Below are 17,877 nucleotides of genomic sequence, written 5' to 3'. Positions count from 1 at the left end.
TATCTTAGCACTTTTAACAGTAGATAAAACAACCGCAAAGAACTACTGTATCCTTGTGACCCTTGTACACAGTCTCATACGTTCAAGGTAGATCCAACCGCCTGACAAACCTGTTAGCAGGAAGGATGTCCAGAACAGCACTAACATTCAGCTATTCAACCTACAGAACACAACATATGACTTATCGGGCTCCCGAGTGGCTCAGTGGTCTAAGGCAACTGCATCTCAGTGCTAGAGGTGTCACTACAGACCCTGGTTCGATTCCAGGCTGTATCACAACCGGCCGTGATTTTGAGTCCCATAGGGCGGCGCACAATCGGCCCAGTGTCGTCCGGGTTAGGACGGGGTATGCCGTCATTGTAAATAAGAATTTGTTCTAGTGAAGTGTGAAGACATCAAAACTATGAAATAACACATATGGAATCATGTTGTAACCAAAAAAGTGTTAAACAAATCAAAATATATTTTTGATTCTTAGAAGTAGCCACCCTTTGCATTCTCTCAACCAGCTTCATGAGGTAGTCACCTGGAATGCATTTCAATTAACAGGTGTGCCTTGTTAAAAGTGAATTTGTGGCAAGACCAAGTCCATATTATGGCAAGAACAGCTCAAATAAGCAAAGAGAAACGACAGTCCATCATTACTTGACGGTCATGAAGGTCAGTCAATGTGGAAAATTTCAAGAACTTTGAAAGTTTCTTAAAGTGCAGTCACAAAAACCATCAAGCACAATGATGAAACTGTCTCTCATGAGGACCGCCACAGGAAAGGAAGACCCTGAATTACCTCTGCTGCAGAGGATAAGTTCATTAGAGTTACCAGCCTCAGATTGCAGCAGAAATAAATGCTTCACAGAGTTCAAGTAACAGACACATCTTAACATCAACTGTTCAGAGGAGACTGTGTGAATCAGGCCTTCATGGTCGAATTGCTGCAAAGAAACCACTAATAATAGTTCTGATGTCTTCACAATTATTCTACAATGAAGACAAATCCTGGAATGAGTAGGTGTGTCCAAACTTTTGACTGGTACTGTCTATTATTGAGCTTCTGTGACTCTGGACTCCAACACTGCCAACCTGTCTGAGGACCTGACCAGTGTTGAGAGACAGCAGCTTCCTGACAACACACAGAGAGGTTTGATTACCTTGAGTGTGTACTGGGCTCTTAGGGATTTAACTCAGGGGACACAGATGGGAAGTGGAGGTTGTGGAAGAATATACACGGGCACCTGGGTGTGGTCACATGGTCTGTCAAGAGGAAGGGAACCAGTGACTTTTGGGGGTGGATCCTGGTGTACTTTGTTTAGTGTAATATAACAGTGCACTTTTCAAACATGTACCACTAGACCCACAGTAAGTCCTCTCCAAAAGATCAGCTGGACTAAGGAACACTCATTATTCTCTGACCCAGTCAGTAACACACAACTACTTAGAAGAGTTTTCCCCACACCTTTGCAATTGTTGTAAACTTTTGTCCTTTTAAGATATTACATGTGAAGGTGTCTGTTTGGGGTTTCTGCCAGCTATTCATTCCTTTTTAGTAGACACTCTTATCCAGAGCAATTTACAGTAGTGAGTGCATACATTTTCATACTTTTTCCATATTAGTCCCCTGGTGGGAATTGAACCCACAACCCTAGCATTGCAAGCACCATGCTTTACCAACTGAGCCACATTATCACATCATCTCAATGTTATTAAATTACTGTATTGTACATTGTTTTATCTCCATGGTGACAGAAAGTCTACAATACATTAAGTGGTCTGTAATTAATTATGCACAAAAAAAGTGGTTGTTTTCCATGCTATTTGATCAAAGAAAAAATCTTTAATTTAACGTGGATGTTTTGTGTCTTTGCCTCTAACTTTACACCTTTTGATGTAAATGTTTGGAGTACAGGGTTTTGTTCTTTCTGGAATCCATTAGAATGACATCACAGAGGAAAGGACAGGGGCAACAACGTTTACAATTCCAACTATTGAATCCTGTAAGATACTGATCTTAATTATACAACTACTGTTTTGCAGCACCCTTACTGCCCGTGGCTATGAGCACCTTATGAACGAGTCAGTGTACGATTGTGACGGAGTTAAAAAGGACCCTTCACCATCTTTATCTCATCAATCATCAAAAACGTGTTTTAATTGAAGGGGTCTTTTTTTTCATCTTTTGATGCAGTCCTTCAGGGATGATAGATAAAACAAATTGTGGTTAACTAATCTTGGTTTCCAATTAGTAAAATGACTGCTAAAGTTTGTCATTTACACTGAATCTGTCCACAGGAGATTAACGTTAGTGGTTAACAAATTATTTGACTGTGAACTCTTTCGTGTAACATCTGTTCATTAAATTCTATTAACATGGTGTCGCTATTGATACACTTCATTGAACATCAATACACAAAAAAATCTAAACATGAACAAAATTGACTGTGGGCTTGCACTGGTCATAATGCTATCAAAAGTGAGATGGGTCCAGTCCAGCTCTCATTGGGCACACGAGTGGTCCCTTCTCACCATCTCGGCTGGCCATTGGCCGAGAGCCTTCCACATCCCGCCCACTTATTCAGGTGACTGCTCTAACAAGACGCCCACATCGGATGCTGAGCTTGTGACTGAGACAACCGACTGTAACTGGTAAACCGGCGGATGACCGACGACAATAGTTGACTACACACTCTCCACTGCTCAGTGCTTACATGCCAGCTAATAATATTCAGTATAGTAACGTTACATGGTCCATCTCTTGATTTTGCGCTCAGCAGACAGTTTCGGTTCGGAAATTCCAAACACGAAGCAGTAAAGCTCACCGGTCAACGAAAAGCGAGCAGTGCGTGACAGCAGAGAGAAGACTAGCCTACCAAGTCGGACATCATCACAATTCTCATCCAAAAGGTCGGAATCACTTGAATGCGAAGATGACAGATGCGGTCGTGGACGGTAAATTGGAGGTGGTGAAACAGGCAACGAAATATGTAAAAGAGACCGAGAACGTCGCGGAAAAATATTCTGCGATGACGGTTAGCAAGAACAGCGACATGAACATGAACGTCGGTGAATTGCAGTCTGCCGCATTCACTGCGGTGCCCACTCTCAAATCTGTCAAGAAGGTAAGACTGACAACCGTGAGCACTGAGCACCGTCATCAACATCCAGTACAGTATAGGATAATTGTGGGAAAACTGCATCTATGCGGGATTATGGATGAGTGGGTGCAGGACCTGCCTGCTGTATCATAGTGACTAATGTTTCTTAAAGAAAAAACATCCTATTGCGTCTCTGACCTTCTAAAATATCAAATAAAAATTTACTTTATGAATTTTTCACCTTATGTTACCCAATGATAAATATTGTATTTATTTACTGGGAAATTCCCTGAATTTATAGCAGGACTATTATTCTGATAATGTACAGCATTTGGAAAGTATTCAGACCCCTTCCCATTTCCATATTATGTTACAGCCTTATTCTAAAATTGATTAAATAAAAAAATCTTCATCAATCTACACACAATACCTCATAATGAGTATTAACAGGCTTTTAGAAATGTTTGCAAATTTATAAAAAAGCAAATACAGAAATACGTTATTTACATAAGTATTCAGACCCTTTGCTATGAGACTTGAAATTGAGCTCAGGTGCATCCTGTTTCCATTGATCATCCTTGAGATGTTTCTACAATTTGATTGGAGACCACCTGTGGTAAATTCAATTGATTGGACATGATTTGGAAAGGCACACACCTCTCTATATAACGTCCCACAGTTGACAGTGTATGACAGAGCAAAAACCAAGCCAGGAGGTTGAAGGAATTTTCCGTAGAGCTTCGGATAAGATTGTGTCGAGGCTCAGATCTGGGGAAGGGTACAAAAAAATGATGCAGCATTGAAGGTCCTCAAGAACACAGTGACCTCCATCATTCTTAAACGGAAGAAGTTTGGAACTACCAAGACTTCCTAGAGCTGGCTGCCCGGCCAAACGGAGAAATTGGTGGAGAAGGCCCTTGGTCAGGGAAATGACCAAGAACCCGATGGTCAATCTGACAGAGCTCCAGAGTTCCTCTGTGGAGATGGGAGAACCTTCCAGAAGGACAACCATCTCTGCAGCACTCCACCAATCAGGCGTTTATGGTAGAGTGGCCAGACAGAAGCAACTCCTCAGTAAAAGGCACATGACAGCCTCCTTGGAGTTTGCCAAAAGGCACCTAAAGGACTCTCAGACCAGAGAAACAAGATTCTCTGGTCTGATGAAACCAAGATTTAACTCTTTGGCCTGAATGTCAAGCGTCACATCTGGAGGAAACCTGGCACCATCCCTACGGTGAAGCATGGTGGTGGCAGCATCATGCTGTGGGGATATTTTTCAGGATGAACGGAGCAAAGTTCAGAGAGATCCTTGATGAAAACCTGCTCCAGAGAGCTCAGGACCTCAGACTGGGGTGAAAGTTCATCTTCCAACAGGACAACGACCCTAATCACACAGCTAAGACAACGCAGGAGTGGCTTCGGGACAAGTCTCTGAATGTCCTTGAGTGGCCCAGCCAGAGCCTGGACTTGAACCCAATCAAACATCTCTGGAGAGACCTGAAAATAGCTGTGCAGCGACACTCCCCATCCAACCTGAAAGAGCTTGAGAGGATCTGCAAAGAATGGGAGAAACTCCCCAAATACAGATGTGCCAAGCTTGTAGCATCATACCCAAGAAGACTTGAGGCTGTAATCGCTGCCAAAGGTGCTTCAACAAAGTACTGAGTAAAGGGTATGAATACTTATGTAAATGTGGTATTTCTGTTTTTTATTTTTAATACATTTGCAAAAATCTCCTAACACCTTTTTTTCTTTGTAATTATGGGGTATTATGTGTAGATTGATGAGTTTAAAAAAACGGTTTAATTCATTTGAAATATAAGGCTGTTCAAGACCCATGCAAGTGCTTCCAGTCAGTGTCCAAGCTGAGCAGTGAGCACCTCGATCTATCTATTACTCAGACCCAGATAGAAAAGCTAATCCTCTGCATAATTGTAACTAATTAACTGCATTATTCATCAGTAGGCTACTTCAAAAACAATGACCAAACTCTACAATACTTCTAATCAGGTGCTCAACTTTGGTTTTATTAGTGGGCGGGACATAATCTGTCAGGGGGGTTCCTCCCTCAGAATTGTCTCGAGCTAATTTCCTGAATTTCTATTAGGGCTGTCACTGACTAAAATAGATATTGATCCACCAAGTGTAGTCTTTCCCAACCGATTAGTCAAAAGTTTAAAATGTCTATTTTTCCACAGGCCTATATAGACACATCCTATGTGTTTGAACTTGTACTGAACTTGTCTGATGCTTTAAGCACGATGTTTGATTAAATAATGAGGACACACAAATGACTCGAAGGAGCCAGAGATCAAGATAGCCTAACCAGAAAGAAAAAAACCTCTCGCTGCTGCTGGCCTCTGCCAATACGCCCCTGAAGTTGCTGGTAATAGGCTACACCAGCAGTCCACAACCTTTTCCATCTGGGGTGCCAATTTATCTTGCCGTTTCTACCAATCTGCTCGCCAGTTATGATTTGCATATGCACTTTTTCTTGGAACAGTTTAATTTAATTTATAATAGTCTTTATATCTCAAAATCATAGAATGTTGATTAACCACAGACAATCTAAATTAAAATTATACAAATCTAAAAGTAACTTTTATTGCCATTGCCAACTATGTAATAATAACCTACATAAAGCCAACACAAAAACATTGCAGCCAGCAGGTAGAAAATAACCAATGTGTCAACGATCTTGAAACATTGTATCAAGTATCAACTGGGTGGCCCCAAAACTTGCACTAGCAATCTTGAGACATTGTATCAAATATTCTGGGCCCTCAGTTTCCAGCGCCAGTGAGCTTGGGGCAGACACAGTTGTAGACTATTTGTGCAAAGGATAAGAAGTAATCAGGTATTTTATGACGTTTCCACTGGATCAGAGCATTACATTTTTCCCTTTTCATGCAGAGTGGTTATCGAAAGGGAGAGAGTTTGAAATATTGTTCAAATAGTTTGAGAAATTATTGTCATTCTCAATTCATTCTAAAAACAGACTTTTTTTTACTTTCTGTTTGAGGTGATGAAAAAAATTACTTTGAGAAGCTCCACAGCTCATTAGTGTTTTGATTCGTTAAGACAATCAGAAATACTGTCAGACATCCTCAAATGGGCACATTTATAGGCCTACATTTGCACACGGGCCAGGTAGACTAGTCCTACTTCTATATGCATAATCAGGAGTGCGTCTTTACTGAACAATGACAGGAGAGTTTCAAACCAAAAAAAATGAATAAATAAATTGACAAAACTTGTAAATGAAATGAAATAAACAAAAAAAAAACGTGTTTCTCAAGAGTGTATCATTAACATCTGCTACATACACGTCTACTCCCGACAATGACATCTGTAAATGACTCTACTAATACTATATTGAATGTATTAACAGAAATTACCATAACCAAACAAACATGGCAGATGATAAATGATGGGAATTAACGGTAAATGTAGGCTACTACTGGTGATTGATAGACACAGCAAAACGCCGTACACAATGAATGTTATGAAACAATTAATAGCCATGAAATGGTGGGAGAGAGCTCATTCTGGGGAGAGAGAGAGAGACGTGCCTTGTGCATCTGGGTCACAATCCCCATATTCCTTGGAACGTGGCACCCCCCAGCAGCCTTCTCAATGGACAGGGGCAAAATCCCACAGGCGACTCGTGTGCCATTTACGGAAAAAAGTATCTATTTGCTACTGCTCTACAACAACAAAAATTATTCCAGCCTTCACATAATGCAAATATGTCCCCTTTTGTGTTTTACACCTCCAGCAGAGGAATAACATTTCTGAGCGCGTGATATTCAGTTTCACTTGCATATAGTATGTTCTATGGACGGCCTTAAACTGCAGTAATTGATGTCTGAGATGATATGAACATGACTGGGCATTCAAACATACAGTATCTGTATCCATTCATCATCATCAATATTGTGTTGTGTGCTGACCATGACAGTGAAGCCTGTAGGGCTGTTTATACCGTGTCAGTGTGTAAAGTAGGGAATTATCTAGGGGAAACAGACAGATCAATAACGTTACAATGCTATACTGACTGGAATAAAAACTCACATTGCGCTGTCAAAAAAACATCTGAATATCGGTCTTCGATCGTTTGACCGCTGGTTTCATCGTTTGATTCAAGTCTACTGCAGTGTGATTGGGGCACAAATAATACCTGAAGTAAGTGAGCTAGCTAACTAACGTGAGCCAACTTTTGGCTAGCTCTAATGATACATCTACTGGCGAAAACTAGCCAAGTTAATTTACTTCTGTTGAAACGGGACAAAAAGGCTACAAACTGACAGATAGCTAGAGCTGAACTGGCTGTGGTAGCTACTAGCTAGCTAGCTAGTTAATTTTCTTCAGACAGAACTTCAGTCGAGAGAGGATGAAACATTATCTAACGTTCCATGTCAGCTACACTACTAGCTTAGCACTGGGAATACATACTTTTTTTTCAGTTAAGTCAAACAGCTATTACCTTGCCAGCTACATCAGCCAAATAAAGAGTAGCCGGTTTCTGCTCTGCTTGCTTTTACAACTCTGAGACTCTACAACTCTGCACAGCCTGTCTGCATGCTCTGTGGTGTCCACGTGGTCCTAAATCCAGCTGGCTGAAACCACCAAACAGCCTACTCGATCGCTCTGAGGCATCTCCGGTGGGGGGGGGGGGTCATGTGGCCAGGGAAAGTTGCACCCCTGCTCCCAATTGTAGCCAGTTTGTTTTGGGCAGTTATTTTAAAATGCAGCTAAATTGGGATATGATTTCAACTGAACAGGGTATGGCAAAGTGGGGTCAGTTCAGATAAACGTAGGGTATGGCAAACTTGACAGTGTTGAAGCTCATTTACTGTATTTCTACACAATTTAAAAACTCTAAAATGCTATTCGGAGAACAGCAAAAACAAAAAAAATTGACTCCAGCCATGATCACCTTGGCTGCTGTAACTTCATTCACCTCAGTTGATAAGGGACATAAATAACATTCTACGACAACATGTTTTACAGCAATTAGCTGTAATTAAAAACTGGGATTAAAAACTCTAGTTTAGTTTCATGTTATGTCAAACAGCATTCACCTAGCCATTTACAGCCATCTTTAACCACGTTTTGAAGGGAAAGTTATGCTGTTCACTGCAGCCAGGCAAACAGCCTTCCTGCCCGCTCCGAGGCGTCTGCATGGTCCTAAAGCCAGCCCTAATATGCTAAAATGCTATTGTCTTTTAAATGAAGATTGGAATGGTTTTAATACTCAGCCATACTTTGCCATACTCAATTGACACCCCTGCGATGCATGTAGACAAATAGCAAAGGGCCAGGGGTATGCTGTATTTAGATGTTAGTTCCAGACTTGTGACACGGTGCCTTGCAGTCAGAGACTGAAGAAAGGCTTTAGGGATGTACATATACTAGAGACCATTTTGAGGATGTTAGTTCCAGACTTGTGACACGGTCCCTTGCAGTCAGAGACTGAAGAAAGGCTTCAGGGATGTACATATACTAGAGACCATTTTGAGGATGTTAGTTCCAGACTTGTGACACGGTCCCTTGCAGTCAGAGACTGAAGAAAGGCTTCAGGGATGTACATATACTAGAGACCATTTTGAGGATGTTAGTTCCAGACTTGTGACACGGTGCCTTGCAGTCGGAGACTGAAGAAAGGCTTCAGGGATGTACATATACTAGAGACCATTTTGAGGATGTTAGTTCCAGACTTGTGACACGGTCCCTTGCAGTCAGAGACTGAAGAAAGGCTTCAGGGATGTACATATACTAGAGACCATTTTGAGGATGTTAGTTCCAGACTTGTGACACGGTCCCTTGCAGTCAGAGACTGAAGAAAGGCTTCAGGGATGTACATATACTAGAGACCATTTTGAGGATGTTAGTTCCAGACTTGTGACACGGTCCCTTGCAGTCAGAGACTGAAGAAAGGCATCAGGGATGTACATATACTAGAGACCATTTTGAGGATGTTAGTTCCAGACTTGTGACACGGTGCCTTGCAGTCGGAGACTGAAGAAAGGCTTCAGGGATGTACATATACTAGAGACCATTTTGAGGATGTTAGTTCCAGACTTGTGACACGGTCCCTTGCAGTCAGAGACTGAAGAAAGGCTTCAGGGATGTACATATACTAGAGACCATTTTGAGGATGTTAGTTCCAGACTTGTGACACGGTCCCTTGCAGTCAGAGACTGAAGAAAGGCTTCAGGGATGTACATATACTAGAGACCATTTTGAGGATGTTAGTTCCAGACTTGTGACACGGTGCCTTGCAGTCAGAGACTGAAGAAAGGCTTTAGGGATGTACATATACTAGAGACCATTTTGAGGATGTTAGTTCCAGACTTGTGACACGGTCCCTTGCAGTCAGAGACTGAAGAAAGGCTTCAGGGATGTACATATACTAGAGACCATTTTGAGGATGTTAGTTCCAGACTTGTGACACGGTGCTTTGCAGTCGGAGACTGAAGAAAGGCTTTAGGGATGTACATATACTAGAGACCATTTTGAGGATGTTAGTTCCAGACTTGTGACACGGTGCCTTGCAGTCGGAGACTGAAGAAAGGCTTCAGGGATGTACATATACTAGAGACCATTTTGAGGATGTTAGTTCCAGACTTGTGACACGGTCCCTTGCAGTCAGAGACTGAAGAAAGGCTTCAGGGATGTACATATACTAGAGACCATTTTGAGGATGTTAGTTCCAGACTTGTGACACGGTCCCTTGCAGTCAGAGACTGAAGAAAGGCTTTAGGGATTTACATATACTAGAGACCATTTTGAGGATGTTAGTTCCAGACTTGTGATACGGTGCCTTGCAGTCGGAGACTGAAGAAAGGCTTTAGGGATGTACATATACTAGAGACCATTTTGAGGATGTTAGTTCCAGACTTGTGACACGATGCCTTGCAGTCGGAGACTGAAGAAAGGCTTTAGGGATTTACATATACTAGAGACCATTTTGAGGATGTTAGTTCCAGACTTGTGACACGGTGCTTTGCAGTCGGAGACTGAAGAAAGGCTTTAGGGATGTACATATACTAGAGACCATTTTGAGGATGTTAGTTCCAGACTTGTGACACGGTCCCTTGCAGTCGGAGACTGAAGAAAGGCTTTAGGGATGTACATATACTAGAGACCATTTTGAGGATGTTAGTTCCAGACTTGTGACACGGTGCCTTGCAGTCGGAGACTGAAGAAAGGCTTCAGGGATGTACATATACTAGAGACCATTTTGAGGATGTTAGTTCCAGACTTGTGACACGGTCCCTTGCAGTCAGAGACTGAAGAAAGGCTTCAGGGATGTACATATACTAGAGACCATTTTGAGGATGTTAGTTCCAGACTTGTGACACGGTCCCTTGCAGTCAGAGACTGAAGAAAGGCTTCAGGGATGTACATATACTAGAGACCATTTTGAGGATGTTAGTTCCAGACTTGTGACACGGTGCCTTGCAGTCGGAGACTGAAGAAAGGCTTCAGGGATGTACATATACTAGAGACCATTTTGAGGATGTTAGTTCCAGACTTGTGACACGGTCCCTTGCAGTCAGAGACTGAAGAAAGGCTTTAGGGATGTACATATACTAGAGACCATTTTGAGGATGTTAGTTCCAGACTTGTGACACGGTGCCTTGCAGTCGGAGACTGAAGAAAGGCTTCAGGGATGTACATATACTAGAGACCATTTTGAGGATGTTAGTTCCAGACTTGTGACACGGTCCCTTGCAGTCAGAGACTGAAGAAAGGCTTCAGGGATGTACATATACTAGAGACCATTTTGAGGATGTTAGTTCCAGACTTGTGACACGGTCCCTTGCAGTCAGAGACTGAATAAAGGCTTTAGGGATTTACATATACTAGAGACCATTTTGAGGATGTTAGTTCCAGACTTGTGATACGGTGCCTTGCAGTCGGAGACTGAAGAAAGGCTTTAGGGATGTACATATACTAGAGACCATTTTGAGGATGTTAGTTCCAGACTTGTGACACGATGCCTTGCAGTCGGAGACTGAAGAAAGGCTTTAGGGATTTACATATACTAGAGACCATTTTGAGGATGTTAGTTCCAGACTTGTGACACGGTGCTTTGCAGTCGGAGACTGAAGAAAGGCTTTAGGGATGTACATATACTAGAGACCATTTTGAGGATGTTAGTTCCAGACTTGTGACACGGTCCCTTGCAGTCGGAGACTGAAGAAAGGCTTTAGGGATGTACATATACTAGAGACCATTTTGAGGATGTTAGTTCCAGACTTGTGACACGGTGCCTTGCAGTCGGAGACTGAAGAAAGGCTTCAGGGATGTACATATACTAGAGACCATTTTGAGGATGTTAGTTCCAGACTTGTGACACGGTCCCTTGCAGTCAGAGACTGAAGAAAGGCTTCAGGGATGTACATATACTAGAGACCATTTTGAGGATGTTAGTTCCAGACTTGTGACACGGTCCCTTGCAGTCGGAGACTGAAGAAAGGCTTCAGGGATGTACATATACTAGAGACCATTTTGAGGATGTTAGTTCCAGACTTGTGACACGGTGCCTTGCAGTCGGAGACTGAAGAAAGGCTTCAGGGATGTACATATACTAGAGACCATTTTGAGGATGTTAGTTCCAGACTTGTGACACGGTCCCTTGCAGTCGGAGACTGAAGAAAGGCTTTAGGGATGTACATATACTAGAGACCATTTTGAGGATGTTAGTTCCAGACTTGTGACACGGTGCCTTGCAGTCGGAGACTGAAGAAAGGCTTCAGGGATGTACATATACTAGAGACCATTTTGAGGATGTTAGTTCCAGACTTGTGACACGGTCCCTTGCAGTCAGAGACTGAAGAAAGGCTTCAGGGATGTACATATACTAGAGACCATTTTGAGGATGTTAGTTCCAGACTTGTGACACGGTCCCTTGCAGTCAGAGACTGAATAAAGGCTTTAGGGATTTACATATACTAGAGACCATTTTGAGGATGTTAGTTCCAGACTTGTGATACGGTGCCTTGCAGTCGGAGACTGAAGAAAGGCTTTAGGGATGTACATATACTAGAGACCATTTTGAGGATGTTAGTTCCAGACTTGTGACACGATGCCTTGCAGTCGGAGACTGAAGAAAGGCTTTAGGGATTTACATATACTAGAGACCATTTTGAGGATGTTAGTTCCAGACTTGTGACACGGTGCTTTGCAGTCGGAGACTGAAGAAAGGCTTTAGGGATGTACATATACTAGAGACCATTTTGAGGATGTTAGTTCCAGACTTGTGACACGGTCCCTTGCAGTCGGAGACTGAAGAAAGGCTTTAGGGATGTACATATACTAGAGACCATTTTGAGGATGTTAGTTCCAGACTTGTGACACGGTGCCTTGCAGTCGGAGACTGAAGAAAGGCTTCAGGGATGTACATATACTAGAGACCATTTTGAGGATGAGAACACAATGAACTATTCCTGGCCGCAATCGGTGTCTGTAATGACACATTAGTGTTCTTTATTATATTCTGGTCGATAACAGATTGCTGTTGTTAAAACATGCTGTTGTTAAAACATGTTACAACATATTGAGGAACATTCAGAGAGTTTATATAGTTTATTTAAAAAATAATGTATAACTTGTTTATTATCAGGAATGTGTTCCCTGTATGTTCCTAAATATGTCCCATTCCCTGCCTTGACCAATTTAGGAAAGAACATTGTTAAACAACCGCTAGAGACTAAGTAGTTGAATCCCCAGAGTGTTTCAGTAAAGACAGAGCCAGTATAGTGAAGGGATGACAGTAGGCTGCTATAGGAGGAAACACTCGCTTCAATATCATGGAGGGATGTGCATTGCAACGATGGACTGAGTTGCACTGAGCTTATTTAACTCTCGATTGTGACCGGGCCCCAAATGGCATTTCCCCAAGAGCATTATGGGCCATGGCCGAAAAGGAGCCATTTACGATGAATACTGTGATAGACTATTAACATTGAACCTTTATTTAACCTTTATTCAACATTTATTTAACCTGTATTCAACATTTATTTAACATTTTATTTAACATTTTATTTAACATTTATTTAACATTTTATTTAACATTTGTTTAACATTTTATTTAACATTTTATTTAACAGTTGTTTAACATTTTATTTAACATTTGTTTAACATTTATTTAACATTTGTTTAACATTTATTTAACATTTATTTAACATTTTATTTAACTAGGCAAGTCAGTTAAGAACAAATTCTTATTCTACAATGTCGGCCTACACTGGCCAAACCCGGACGACGCTGGGCCAATTGTGCGTCGCCCTATTGGGACTCCCAATCACGGCCGTTTGTGATACAGCCTGGAATCGAAACCAGGGTCTGTAGTGACGCCTCTAGCACTGAGATGCAGTGCCTTAGACATCTGCGCCACTCGGTAGCCTGCGCACGTAAGATTTAGACCTAGTTCTGGGTTTGGATGAATTAAAACCAGAACACATCACTGCTGAGTGTTGGAACCCCTTGATTAGCCATGACAATATGTGGACTGAGTACTATCTAATTGCCAATTGCACTGACTGAGGTGCACTGTACTGCACTGTCTGGATTTGAATGATATGCTTAGTATCCCCAGAATGTATACAGCCCAAGTCTTTGGTTTATACTGTAGCATGACAGCCAGGGATACGTGCCAAATGGCACACTATTCACTTTTTATAGTGCACTACTTTTGACCAGGGCTCCCAAATGAGGCAACTAGGCTGCCATTTGGGACACATCACAGAGCTTATACAACCCAGAACTTATTGCTGCATAGCCCCTCTTAGACCTGGCAATATGTGGACTGAGTTTCCCAGAGCCTCAGTCTGCAGGGAGTCTGGGCCGTATACACAAAGCCTCTCACAGTAGGAGTGCTGATCTAGGATACATTTTCCCTTTTAGATCATAATAAATAAGATTATATGAACAGTGGGGATCTGATCCTAGATCAGCATTCCTGCTCTGATGTTCTTTGTGATTACGGGTCGTGGTGTTTTTGAACACACTGGATATTGGAGGAATGTGGTCTTGAGTCTTATGAAAATAAATCTCTGTGTTATGAATTCATGTGAGAGGCTGAGAGCCAGGGCTCCCTGCTGTGGTCAAACTGGGACACCCGTAGAGTGTTAAAGTCTTGAGTAAGAAGATGGATTTACAGGGTCAAAATAGTGAATAAGACTATCTAAAACACTGAAGTTGAACATGGATTATGGCAATTATTTTAAAAAATCATTATTTTGCTGTAGTGCGGAGCAGTATTTGGGGAAGATAAATAAGTGTTATGGTTTTCTAAAACAAAAGACATGTCCAATAGAATATTTATTTGTTTATCCAACCGTGGTCTCTCTCTCTCCATTCCAACCGTGGTCTCTCTCTCTCCATACCAACCGTGGTATCTCTCTCTCCATACCAACCGTGGTATCTCTCTCTCCATACCAACCGTGGTCTCTCTCTCCATACCAACCGTGGTCTCTCTCTCTCCATACCAACCGTGGTCTCTCTCTCTTTCTCCATACCAACCGTGGTCTCTCTCTCCATACCATCCGGGGTGTCTCTCTCTCTCCATACCAACCGTGGTCTCTCTCTCTCTCTCCATACCAACCGTGATCTCTCTCTCCATACCAACCGGGGTGTCTCTCTCTCTCCATACCAACCGTGGTCTCTCTCTCTCCATACCAACCGTGGTCTCTCTCTCTCCATACCAACCGTGGTCTCTCTCTCTCTCTCCATACCAACCGGGGTGTCTCTCTCTCTCCATACCAACCGGGGTCTCTCTCTCTCCATACCAACCGTGGTCTCTCTCTCTCCATACCAACCGTGGTCTCTCTCTCTTTCTCCATACCAACCGTGGTCTCGCTCTCTCCATACCAACCGTGGTCTATCTCTCTCTCCATACCAACCGTGATCTCTCGCTCTCTCCATACCAACTGTGGTCTCTCTCTCTCCATACCAACTGTGGTCTCTCTTTCTCCACACCAACCGTGGACTCTCTCTCTCTCTCCATACCAACCGTGGTCTCTCGCTCTCTCCATACCAACCGTGGTCTCTCTCTCTCTCCATACCAACTGTGGTCTCTCTCTCTTTCTCCACACCAACCGTGGACTCTCTCTCTTTCTCCATACCAACCGTGGTCTCGCTCTCTCTCCATACCAACCGTGGTCTCTCTCTCTCTCCATACCAACCGTTGCCTCTCTCTTTCTCCATACCAACCGTGGTCTCTCTCTCGTTCTCCATACCAACTGTGGTCTCTCTCTCTCCATACCAACTGTGGTCTCTCTCTCTTTCTCCACACCAACCGTGGACTCTCTCTCTTTCTCCATACCAACCGTGGTCTCTCTCTCTCTCCATACCAACTGTGGTCTCTCTCTCTTTCTCCACACCAACCGTGGACTCTCTCTCTTTCTCCATACCAACCGTGGTCTCGCTCTCTCTCCATACCAACCGTGGTCTCTCTCTCTCTCCATACCAACCGTTGCCTCTCTCTTTCTCCATACCAACCGTGGTCTCTCTCTCGTTCTCCATACCAACCGTGGTCTCTCTCTCTCTCCATACCAACCATGGTCTCTCTCTTTCCATACCAACCGTGGTCACTCTCTCTCCATACCAACCGTGGTCTCTCTCTCTCCATACCAACCGTGGTCTCTCTCTCTCCATACCAACCGTGGTCTCTCTCTCTCCATACCAACCGTGGTCTCTCTCTCTCCATACCAACCGTGGTCTCTCTCTCTTTCTCCATACCAACCGTGGTCTCTCTCTCTTTCTCCATACCAACCGTGGTATCTCTCTCTCTCCATACCAACCGTGGTCTCTCGCTCTTTCTCCATACCAACCGTGGTATCTCTCTCTCTCTCCATACCAACCGTGGTCTCTCTCTCTCTCCATACCAACCGTGGTCTCTCTCTCTCTCCATACCAACCGTGGTGTCTCTCTCTTTCCATACCAACTGTGGTCTCTCTCTCTCCATACCAACTGTGGTCTCTCTCTCCATACCAACCGTGGTCTCTCTCTCTCCATACCAACCGTGGTCTCTCTCTCTCCATACCAACCGTGATCTCTCGCTCTCTCCATACCAACTGTGGTCTCTCTCTCTCCATACCAACTGTGGTCTCTCTCTCTTTCTCCACACCAACCGTGGACTCTCTCTCTTTCTCCACACCAACCGTGGACTCTCTCTCTTTCTCCATACCAACCGTTGCCTCTCTCTTTCTCCATACCAACCATGGTCTCTCTCTCGTTCTCCATACCAACCGTGGTCTCTCTCTCTCTCCATACCAACCGTGGTCTCTCTCTTTCCATACCAACCGTGGTCACTCTCTTTCCATACCAACCGTGGTCACTCTCTCTCCATACCAACCGTGGTCTCTCTCTCTCCATACCAACCGTGGTCTCTTTCTCCATACCAACCGTGGTCTCTCTCTCTCCATACCAACCGTGGTCTCTCTCTCTCCATACCAACCGTGGTCTCTCTCTCTCCATACCAACCGTGGTCTCTCTTTCTCCATACCAACCGTGGTCTCTCTCTCTCTCCATACCAACCGTGGTGTCTCTCTCTTTCCATACCAACTGTGGTCTCTCTCTCTCCATACCAACTGTGGTCTCTCTCTCCATACCAACCGTGGTCTCTCTCTCTCCATACCAACCGTGGTCTCTCTCTCTCCATACCAACCGTGGTCTCTCTCTCTCCATACCAACTGTGGTCTCTCTCTTTCTCCACACCAACCGTGGACTCTCTCTCTTTCTCCATACCAACCGTGGTCTCTCTCTCTCTCCATACCAACCGTTGCCTCTCTCTTTCTCCATACCAACCATGGTCTCTCTCTCGTTCTCCATACCAACCGTGGTCTCTCTCTCTCTCCATACCAACCGTGGTCTCTCTCTTTCCATACCAACCGTGGTCACTCTCTCTCCATACCAACCGTGGTCTCTCTCTCTCCATACCAACCGTGGTCTCTTTCTCCACCAACCGTGGTCTCTTTCTCCATACCAACCGTGGTCTCTTTCTCCATACCAACCGTGGTCTCTTTCTCCATACCAACCGTGGTCTCTTTCTCCATACCAACCGTGGTCTCTTTCTCCATACCACATGACAGTAAATTGGACAGTAATGCAAGTTGGGAGTGTAATTCTAGGCCTATTTAGTGTATTCGCTGTCACTACACTGTCACTACACTGTCACTACACTGTCACTTCACTGTCACTACACTGTCACTACACTGTCACTAGCCACAACATGGAATTGAGCTTCACCCACCGAATCTCCAGTGTGTGTGTCCGTCTATGTGTCCATGTCTGTGTGTGCGTGCGTGTGTCCGTTCATGTGTGTGTGTTGTGTGTGTTGTGTGTGTATGTGTGTATGTGTTGTGTGTGTGTTGTGTGTGTGTGTGTGTGTGTGTGTGTGTGTGTGTGTGTGTGTGTGTGTGTGTGTGTGTGTTGTGTGGACGCAATAGCAATCCCTCCTCTTTATTCATCTCCCCACTATAGTTACACAACACACCTCCTGGGAGGTGACTGAGAATGGATTCAGTATTATATTATATATCTATTCATGCTTTTTTCTTTTGTTGTCACTTATCATGAAAGACTACCTCTTAGGAAATGTTCTCCTACATTAGATTTCTGTAACACTGTGAGTCCAACGTTCAAATCTACTTTATTTTGTGATTGAATCGTACGTTGGTTTATGTCGAGGTCAAGTCATTTTAATATACAGTTAATACATTTGTATTAGTTAAAAGTTACATGTAATTAACATGTGTTTAAAGAACATATAGAA

The 17,877-nt window shown here is 43.3% G+C and overlaps 1 protein-coding gene across 1 annotated transcript in view; it reads left to right on the top strand.

Annotated features, from left to right (window-relative positions):
• The first annotated feature begins 2,607 nt into the window (after positions 1–2,607).
• Positions 2,608–17,877, top strand: part of ahcyl1 (adenosylhomocysteinase-like 1) — a 44,110-nt gene continuing 28,840 nt past the window's right edge. The window contains exon 1 of the mRNA XM_071373124.1: positions 2,608–3,113. Within this exon, the coding sequence (XP_071229225.1) occupies positions 2,922–3,113 (192 nt within the window). The 5' untranslated portion in view covers positions 2,608–2,921. The remainder of the gene's footprint in view (positions 3,114–17,877) is intronic.

The sequence above is a fragment of the Salvelinus alpinus genome, chromosome 28 (genome assembly GCF_045679555.1).
Source record: "Salvelinus alpinus chromosome 28, SLU_Salpinus.1, whole genome shotgun sequence".
NCBI lineage: Eukaryota > Metazoa > Chordata > Actinopteri > Salmoniformes > Salmonidae > Salvelinus > Salvelinus alpinus.
This window is presented reverse-complemented; position numbering and strand designations above follow the sequence as displayed.